The sequence below is a fragment of the Rhodamnia argentea genome, chromosome 1, assembly GCF_020921035.1.
Source record: "Rhodamnia argentea isolate NSW1041297 chromosome 1, ASM2092103v1, whole genome shotgun sequence".
NCBI lineage: Eukaryota > Viridiplantae > Streptophyta > Magnoliopsida > Myrtales > Myrtaceae > Rhodamnia > Rhodamnia argentea.
The window spans coordinates 10,224,530-10,233,996 of NC_063150.1; the positions used below are offsets into that span (position 1 = coordinate 10,224,530).

General features: G+C 38.9%; 1 protein-coding gene across 7 annotated transcripts; it reads left to right on the top strand.

Annotated features, from left to right (window-relative positions):
* Positions 1 to 4,317: 4,317 nt before the first annotated feature.
* Positions 4,318 to 8,713, top strand: LOC115740119 (protein IN CHLOROPLAST ATPASE BIOGENESIS, chloroplastic-like). Of its 7 annotated transcripts, none has more exons than XM_030673500.2 (11): positions 4,318 to 4,534; positions 4,649 to 4,753; positions 6,593 to 6,670; positions 6,750 to 6,792; positions 6,869 to 6,926; positions 7,272 to 7,439; positions 7,506 to 7,568; positions 7,652 to 7,746; positions 7,848 to 7,929; positions 8,010 to 8,120; positions 8,278 to 8,713. In XM_030673500.2, the coding sequence occupies exons 1-11, from the start codon at positions 4,396 to 4,398 to the stop codon at positions 8,416 to 8,418; spliced, it is 1,083 nt and encodes a 360-aa protein (XP_030529360.1). In that variant the 5' UTR covers positions 4,318 to 4,395; the 3' UTR covers positions 8,419 to 8,713. The 7 variants fall into 7 exon arrangements, with proteins under 7 accessions (XP_030529360.1, XP_030529361.1, XP_030529363.1 ...); XM_030673501.2 differs by having other exon boundaries at positions 6,596 to 6,670; XM_030673503.2 differs by having other exon boundaries at positions 4,670 to 4,753.
* Positions 8,714 to 9,467: the final 754 nt, after the last annotated feature.

The window sequence follows — 9,467 nt, forward strand, 5'->3', positions numbered from 1 at the left end:
ATAGCCATTTGAGGAAAGATCTAGTTGATTATAAGGTGATCCTTTGGCAATTGGAGTACTTCCAGTGGAGTAATGCAATTATTTTATAGGGTTTTGGAAGTTCTCCAAAAATTACTCACATCAATCTCGATTATTCAAGAATTCCCTCCTCGATGGAATTGCCACCATGCAGAAATAGATATTTTAGGCGCGATAGAAAGGAATGATGTAACCGGGAGGGATGAGCCCCCGTAGATATTAGGTGTCCACATATATAGAGTCAAACGGAAATGTAATAAGGTGATCGACCTTCTTAATTAGGAGAGATTTTGAATTCAATCATATTGTAGTGCTGCTCTTTCCATAATTCAAGGACAAGGACGAGGAGGTTTGATTGTCCGGAGATATACAGAACGCATTGCAAGCCCACAAACTGGTTTAGTCCATGCCCTTGGCATATACCAATAACTTTACCTCGAAACAGTTTACATGCAATCGATGTGATTTGAACGAGCGACTTTTCGGTTCTGAAAATGGAAAAAAGCCTCGAATCACCCCTCAATCAACACTAACCACGATACTCAATTATATTATCGCGTGCAAATTATCCCGCAAGCTACAATAAAGAGTTTGATCATTGGTCGAAAGGCCACGTAAATGAATATAACATTAGAGAATGCAAATTAAAACGTTTAAGCTATTAAATGAAATGTCAAGATATCCAACGGAGCCTTCTTCCTTAATGCAAAATCAAACTCCGTTGTGGGCATCAACCGATGTGCATGAAAAAGGAATTGGCGTTCGGAGCGATGCGTCGGGTATGCAATGAACACTAGCGATGAATAGTGTGAACTTCTCATGTTTGTTTTAACCTCCGACGAACAAAGTATTCTAAGGTTCTCTCAACTAATCATAGATTAAAAAAATATATAATCACATATAAAATATCATTTCATGTTTTGTCTCTCTCCTTCCTAAGGTTCTCTTTGCTCCCTCTCATCTTCACCTAATCATCTTCTTCGATCTCCATTAGATCTCCTCCTCCCTCCCATTTTTTTTTTTTTATTAACTGGGTTCTCTATTTTCTTTTTCTTTCTTATCACCCGTTTCGAGGAATGTTTCTCTTCTGATCTAAGTTAAATTTGAAAGTTTCTCTCTCCCATTTTCGGGAATGTTTAAACACAAGTTCGGTTCTACCTACGAAAAATCTGATGAAGGAAGATCCATATGAAAATTAAACCGATCGGATTCGTGAATAATGTGTCGCGAGCAATTGGACCACGAATCGACCTTTGATCGTCACTTCATGAAAATCGTACAACACCCTCTTTCCATAATTTTTTTTTCTGCTCTGTCTTGGTGTTGGGTCTCAACAACTTTCTTTTGTGGCTACCATATAATAAGTGAAAAAACCTTATTATATCTCCATATGTATCACCATACAGTTTCAAAACTTAGTGCTAGCACTTTATTGGGCTTCCTCCATATGGGAGTGAACCCAACCAACAAATCTCCCATTTGTTGATTCTCTTGGATTTCGTTAATGAATGAGTCCAATTTCGAAAGAGGTTAGATGAGTTTCGTGAAAGTTTCGGTCTCACGAGTATCACTCTGTGCTCGTTCAATCTTGTTACTTATGCGGCGATGGTGTTGGAGACGCCGAACCAAGGCAAACACCGCTAAAAGACAAAAGCCATAACAACTATTGGAGATCTCGATGTGTGCTCATTTTTAACTACGGATTCGGTGATAGGTCGTCAATTTTAGTTTCAAGAAGTCACGAATCTGTTCTTCAAGCATGTGACCTCTAATCTTGTTTTAATGATTTATCTTGTTATCTAGGGCTTGTCTTGGTTTGCAGTTAGATCGCGTTGTTTCTCTCTTGTATTTTTGTGGAAATGAATGAAATTTTACTTGTAACAAAAAAAAAATAATCGCAAATGAAATAGAATTCTAAGGGAGAAGTGGAGGAATAAAAAAATCTAGAAAATGTCGAGGATTGACCGGCATGCGCTGACCATAGAAATCAAGAACAAAATGAAGCAGATGGCACATTTGTGTTGTGGGACTGAAGTATTGAGAGAAAACTAAGGTTTTCATCGATAATTATTTACAATCAGAGAATAACACCAAATCTCACACCGTGGCTCAAATTCAATTTTTTTTTATTTTTGTATTTCTTTCGTCAGCTGTATTTCTAACTCTTATCTATCCAACTTTTTCTAATCCCGCACCTACGACATTATCATTTCTTCAATCCATTTATCAATAGGGCCGCATACCTATTAGTATTCTAGTATTTATTTATGTTTTATCGGAACAAGCTTTTCATTCATTAAACAATAGACCTCGAGTAAATAAAAGTTTGCCCGGTGGATTTAGTTGCTTGTTTTGTGCGTTACCGTAGAAACCACATGCTTTGCTTTGTGTTTGCAACTCAGTTTTCATTTAGTGCCTCAAAGCTTCAAACCATTTGGTACTAGAAATTGAAATCGGTCGAACAATCATGTATGACTGCCATAACATTAATTCAAAACTAACCTAGATCCTTTATTCCAGAGTAAAACTAGTAGCTATTAATTGACCTAAAGTAAAGGTACTTCATAAAAACTTTTGTTTAAAAGGATAAACATTCTTTGGGGATCGCAATATTTACATCCTTGTAAATTGGTATTTTAGGGACACTTGAGATGATGCAGAATATTTCCCTACAATTAAAATGTTTATAAATGATTAATCTCATTGGGGCTTGATTTTTACAATTTTTTTTTTACAATCATGAATAGCCGTTTCGTTTATATTATATAATATCGCCATTCTACGCAATTCACTTATCATAACTGATAAACTTACGCCTATCAACTTTGAGTCGAAAATATTACCAATAGGTATAAAATATTTGCTAGTCAAGTCAAACATTCTAACGCGGTGTTATAAGGGAAAGGGAAAATACCAAAAGAGGGCCACAAATGCCTTGATTTGTCCCGTACCTTATGGCAATTGGTGACGGTTTGGTGATAATTTCGTTTTTTTTTTTTTAAGTTGTTATGTTTTGTTCATTTTGAAGCCGACACTAACTTTTTTTGAGGATCGATTAGAAAACCCGATTAACAATCACCGCTTGAAAACTCTAATTCTAGGATATAATGACTTAAAATATCGTGTTTTTGTTTAGTTACAAATTGGTAAGATACGATATAGGGTATTCAAGACACTAAGGGTCCGTATGGTAACACCCAGGAAAAAATGTTTCTGTTCCCAAAGTGTTCTAGGAACACTTTGGGAACATAAACGCATATGGTAAAAAATTGTTCTAAAAGTGTTCTGAGAAAACTTTTGAGAAACAAAAACACTTTTGGAGCAAAAATGAGAAACAAAAAAAACTTGTTTCTGGATTTTGAAACACTTTTTAGAAACAACTTGAGAGCGAGCTTGTGCAAGCCACCAATGCTCACCATTGTCGGCGAGGAGTTGAAGCGGCCGCCGCCGCCCATCATAGGTCGCTGGCCGCCACCGGTTGTAAATCCTTTCTTTTGGTGAAAAAAGTGTTTTTTTTTTGTACTTGCTAAACGCATTTCTGTTCTCGAAAATCGTAGCCGGGAACAAAAACACAAAAAAATGTTTCTATTCCAAATATGTTTCCGGAAATAGAAACGTTACCATACATACCCTAATATCACAAGACAATTTCTCGAGAATCGATAACTTAGATGCGATTTCGAATCTTGTCTACTTTACGGTAAATTAAGTAGCAAAAATGCATGCAAGCGCTTCTTACTCATAATAGCCGAAAGTTTTTCCTTTGTCAATGTCTGTGGTTTTCATGTCCTTCTCCTTTCGACGCAGTTTTCAAACCCCAAAATGCACGTGGCTTTCCTTTCTTGTAATTTCGGTCTCAATACACTTCAAATTTTTCGCGATTGATTTACTATTCTCCACGCATGGGGTATTTTTATCCACGTCCATACCACGAAGCCGTGCTAGCTATTTTTGCGTCATCTGATCGGGCTTAGAAACTAGTTTGAAGCTTGTCGAAAGGCTATTCGACGGTGGTTTGAATCGCCTTCGCAGCGTGCATGTTTCGCACCGGAAATTCTGAATATTTAATTAGCGAATCGAGTCATGTAGAAGAGAGCTTAAGAATAGACACGTGCGTATGTACAAAGCGTGCGACGATCATTAGAAAGTGCCTCGGATTGTAATGTCTGGGAATGTGGATTAACTCACATTATCATTACGCTTGGATCATTTCCAGTAAATGCCAATTCTTTCACAATAAAATTTTTGAATTGAAGGGCTTAATTGAAAACTCGAAGTTTTTGGAGGGTCTAATTTGAAACTTGTAAATACGATCAAACCCACCTGAAAAGCTCCAAAAGATGCCCCACCAGCAACAAAGAAAGTAGCCGGAGGAAAATGCTGTGCAGAGCTTCACGCGCCGCCTCCCGCCGCCCTCCGCTCCTCCTCCGCGGCGGAGCATCGAGGCTTCGCAGCTGCTCCTCTGTTTCTTCTTCAGCTCCAGATGATCCAGTGCCTATTCCAGCCGCCAATACTGGTTCGTAATTCGTGTACTGGCATTAGTGTGGTTTTGTGGAGTGGTCTGTTTCATCCATTCTCGATCGTTTCAACACAGTGGGTGGTGATGCAATTTGTTGCTTAAGTTAGTTTGGATGTTGTTGCGGTCACTCAGATCATATGGGCTTCATCAGAGACGTAGCTGCGACTCAGCCTCCCAAACTCTTGCCTCAACTACTGCAAGTGCTTCAGGAGAGAGGTCAGTGAGTCCGTAATGCCGTTCGCATCCATTTCAGGGTTCTTTCTTTCTCTTTTCTTTGTTTTCTTGACTGTTGTATGCGACGGATTGGATTGGATCAAGTACAGTGGTGAGTTGGGTCATTTTCTATCTCTCTAGTGAAAGGCCCCCCTTCTTGAGATTGCATTTATCCTTTTCAATATGAGTCTACTCAATCAACGGGGTTCTGATAAAGATTGAGGCTTTTGACTACTCGTGATCACGCCATTATTGTGCGGCCAAATGTGTGATTTTGGCATTAGAGCTAACTTTAAGCAGTATGGCTTGCTTTGGACTTTTTGTTGTAAAAAAAAGTTGCATCAATATCTACAGCGAGCATTGCCAATTGAACAGGTTCAGTTCAGCTTTGGACCGAATTGAGCTGAATATTCAAGTTTTAATGTCAATTTGTGTCTCACTTTGGAATTGTATGTAACTTCATGAGATGGTTTTGATGCAGTCCTTTTCGAAGGTAAACTTGTGTTCTTTCCTCCTCTAAGCTCATATGGTTAATACCAGAAGGCCTTTTGCAAATTTCAAAATCTCTAAATTACATCTCTAGCATAATACTAGGATCATGTGCTGTGTGGCTTTTTTTTATGCAAGTTTGTAGGCATTGGACTTTACCACAGAATCTAGTGAGCGGCGCCAAATCTTTCTATGGATTGCTTCTTAGGAATATCAGCTCTTAGAAAGATGAAAGATCTCAATCCAAGATCAGCTGGGGAAACCCAATATTATACCAGCATCTCTTTTGGTTCTTCGGTATAGCTATGTTATTTTACACAATCCAATTTCATTATTGCGGTATCATGAATTAATCAACTTAAGTATATAGGGTAAATCTTTTAATTAAGGTAAGGAAAATGCTGGTGTCCCCAAGGCTCTTTGTAAGAGTCAGTATTTATGCTTTGGGAATATTAACATTTGTAGTCGGAACATGTCCGCTTTTTTTAAATATCTTGTATGCACGATAGGAATAAAGGAAAACCTCAAGCTGAATGAACTTACAATTTCTGTTTATCTGGTTTCTTCCTTTCCCTTCTAAGGTGATTTATCTAGAAGAAGTTATGCAGCAGTTAAGGTAGTTCCATCCCCGGGACTTGGCCTAGATTAGTTACACATCTATCTCACTCGTAACTACCTGATATAGGCTATCAGCCTATTGAGATTATCCAGTTTGTCTCTCAAACGAAGACTTTGCGGCGTACCAGGAAACAGAGGGATATTCATATGGAGACCAATAATTTTTTCGCATGGCTAACAATGTGCATGCCAAAATGGTGAGATCAGACTATGACAATCAATACATACCTATAGATCCAGGAAAAAAGGGCTTGACTTATTTAAATAGGGCACTTGTGTTGTAGGTTAGGAAACTCAAAGGATATAACAGAGGATAACGTATCATATGAGGAGCACCTTACCAGCAGAAGATGTATCAGTGAATTTTAGAGTGCCTAACTAACCAGCAACCCTCTTTGTGTAGTAATCCAGCTGGCCATAAGCATTTGGATTTTTACTATAGAGTTTCTCGCAGTTAAATTCTTTTGGGCTCCTAAGGGATAACTTAATCTCAAATGCCACGTGATGATTTATTGTTTACATGACTTCTGACAGTTAAAGCAGCTAAGAAAGCTACTAGTATTTTCCTTAATATTTGACCAACGCACCTTATACAACTATGAATGACATGCCTTTTGCTGAAGACATTTCTGTAAACAATATTTTTTGCTAATAACATGACTTGGTATGTATTTAAAGTCTATGTGAAGTGGCTGATCTAGTCCTAACGAAGTTCGCAGCACAATTTGTTTACAATAGGCGAAACGATAATTTCACCTGGATCCAGGAAAGGGATGGTTCCCCTTGCCATTCCTTTAGCAAAAAGTTGCTCAGGTATATATGATTCATCTCATAAAGAATTATGCATGTTGAGTGGCAAATACAGTTTCACTTATGACTTTGCTTGCAACAGGGGCTATTACTGCACTGCTAAGATGGCCCACAGCTCCATCTGGGTAAGAAAATGAACATTGATGATGCTTTCTTTTTGTGGATTATTGTGATTGCATTACCATATTGTTTTGTGTACAGTATGGAGATGCCTGTGGTTGACGTTGACAAGCATGGAGTGTATCTATTAGCTAAATCTGTAAGTGAGCATATGGGCATAGGCATAGCTGGATATGTTGTTACAATTATCTCACTTGCATATGCAAACTGTCCGTGCATGCATCTGCCAGATAATCGGCATATTAGTTTTCACAATTTAAGTGCTGCGACTGCCCTTGTTCCTGTTTGAGCTTTTACTCAGGGCTTGCTTTTATTCTTTATATGCTCCTGCTCTCGCTGTCTCTCACCCATGTTTTTATTGGCATATCCACCAATACACTGGAGTAAAACACCCATGTGCATATATTGTTTATAGCTACAGACATACATGCTTGGATAGCATATTCCAGAAATCATGGTTGTTCTCTTTTGTTTTGAAGTTCAGGTAGATCAGTTTATTCATAGAATTCTCCTTGAAGAAGATACCCTTGGTTCTCTGGATGCAAGCAACAAGCTACTTCATGCTTCAGCTGGTGCTAGAAGAAGACTTTACAAAGAAGGGGAGTTCACTAAGTCCAAAATCTCAAATCTTGATATTTATCTCCTCAAAAAGGTAATAATTAGCTTAGTTGCTGTAAGTGAGCTCTGTGAATAGGTATAATGAACGGATCAATTTCAGGTTGGTTTATTTCCAGATATCTTGGAACGCAAAGCAATGAACCACTTTGAGAATGGAGACGATGTGAGCATCAGCTATTGCAGTTTTCTGTATGACTTTTTTCAGCTAAATCCAAGGGCTTTCTCATCTGTAATTATTTGTCAAAGGTTTCGGCACTGGTCACCGCAGAGTTCTACACGAAGAAGGAAAACTTTCCAGGATTTGCTCGGCCTTTTGTTTTCAACGCAGTACTTTTACAGAAGTTTGTGGATAATCTCTTTTTACCACTTCTCTTCATTAAACTTACATAAATGCTTTGAGAGGCGACCGCTTGCTTAGAAAAGCCTTATGTCCGTTTCTAAGGGTTGGCCATTTCCTCGAAGCCAAAGACGCTGCAAGAGGGGCTCTAAAACTGCCATGGTGGACACTGGGTTGTAAATATGAGGTATACTCTTCTTTTTATCACTATCCGGCATGCTTTCCCGCCTTCCACTGGTAGTTAGGTTCTTCTCAACTTCTTCGCAGGATGTTGCTGAGATAGCAGAATGGGAGGATGAGCAAATTGAACGCATTAAAGAGAAAATCACAGAAAGAGGTAGGGAAGAGGACCTGATGAAGGGAAAGCCACCTGCCCAGGTACTTTTTCTGAGATTATCTGTCAATCTCTATTTTATCAATAGGTGTCTGCATGTTTATAAGGAAGGTTGACGTGCATTCCGGGCTTGTAGATAAAATTAGGGAAACGTTCTTCCCCATAATGCTATGCCAACAGACTTCTGCTTCGAATTCACAGATTGCATTGGATGAAGCTGCTTTTTTGATGGACTTAGCTTCAGTGAAGGGGACTTGGGATGATTCTGTGGATAGGATAGGGAAATGTTATGAAGAGGCTGGACTCCCCGACATCGCACAATTTGTACGATACCAAGAGTGAGCATAAAGCCAGGGAGGTTATTACTCATCTGAAACATAGTTTAATTAGTGTGTACTGTCATTGCCAACTATCCTCAATATAGAACAGAAAAGTACTCGATCCTAGAACTTTGGTTTTTTGGTGTTGCTGCATTTACTACATTTCCTTCTGGAATGGATTTCTTTTTGGCAATTGCCTAGTAATACTATTAAGGTATAAATTTAGATGCACTTTGCTCAGAACCATGATAAAACCTTCTAGGAGTACAAAGATCTGTTGTAATAGCTCATTTTTTGTCGTCGTGATCATGCAGCAACCTTTGTTTAGAGATTATAGTTCAGTGACAATGATGACCCAATAATCAATATAATATCTAGTTCCCCATAAACACTCTGCTTGACATCTTAGAACTAGGGGATAACGACATGAGATGAGAGGTCTTTGAACCTTTTGGATTTATGCAAGTGGACCTTGTATTTGTGCAACCAGTCAAACTAAATGTTTGATTGTTCATGTTGGTACTTTTGTTATTCAAAAAAGAAAAAAAAGATCGCGCTTTTTTCACTTGCTTTTTGCCTAATACACTTCCTAAAATAGTGTTCTGGCTGTAATATTTCTTGGGGGCCCCTTTTGTGTTTACTTTATTCTTTATTCTTTTTCTTCCCTATATCTCTCTTCTCTCTCTTTGATTGTCAGTCGTCTTCTTCCTGCCTGCCTTCTTAACCCACGCCTCTGACCCGAAGGCTCCATTGGCCGCGCCGCTTGCTCGCTTCTTCGAGTCACCGCCCCGCACGGCCTCTCGAGACTTTCTCGACTATTGTCTACTCAGCCGTAAAGGCGCATACAATCGGCAAGGCGTCCCTCAAACCCAAAGTGTGCCTGGATGATTGGCGGATGAAGATCCAACCGATGACGATGAACTTGAGGGACTTGAGAGAGAGAGAACCAGCAGGGAAAGATGAGTTTTTACCCATATGAATTTGCAGATGGAGAAATTTGTAGCCTGAGAGACGCGGCATTTTTACCTTGAGAGCATCTGAAGTTTTCTGACAATTTATCGATCGCCGACT

Excerpts from the sequence above, each read along its gene's own strand:
- LOC115740119 (XM_030673500.2), top strand. The coding sequence starts at position 4,396 with ATGCTGTGCAGAGCTTCACGCGCCGCCTCCCGCCGCCCTCCGCTCCTC. Across the intron at positions 6,671-6,749 it reads TTTAGCAAAAAGTTGCTCAG|GGGCTATTACTGCACTGCTA; the intron begins GTATATATGATT and ends TGCTTGCAACAG. Across the intron at positions 7,747-7,847 it reads AACGCAGTACTTTTACAGAA|GGTTGGCCATTTCCTCGAAG; the intron begins GTTTGTGGATAA and ends TCCGTTTCTAAG.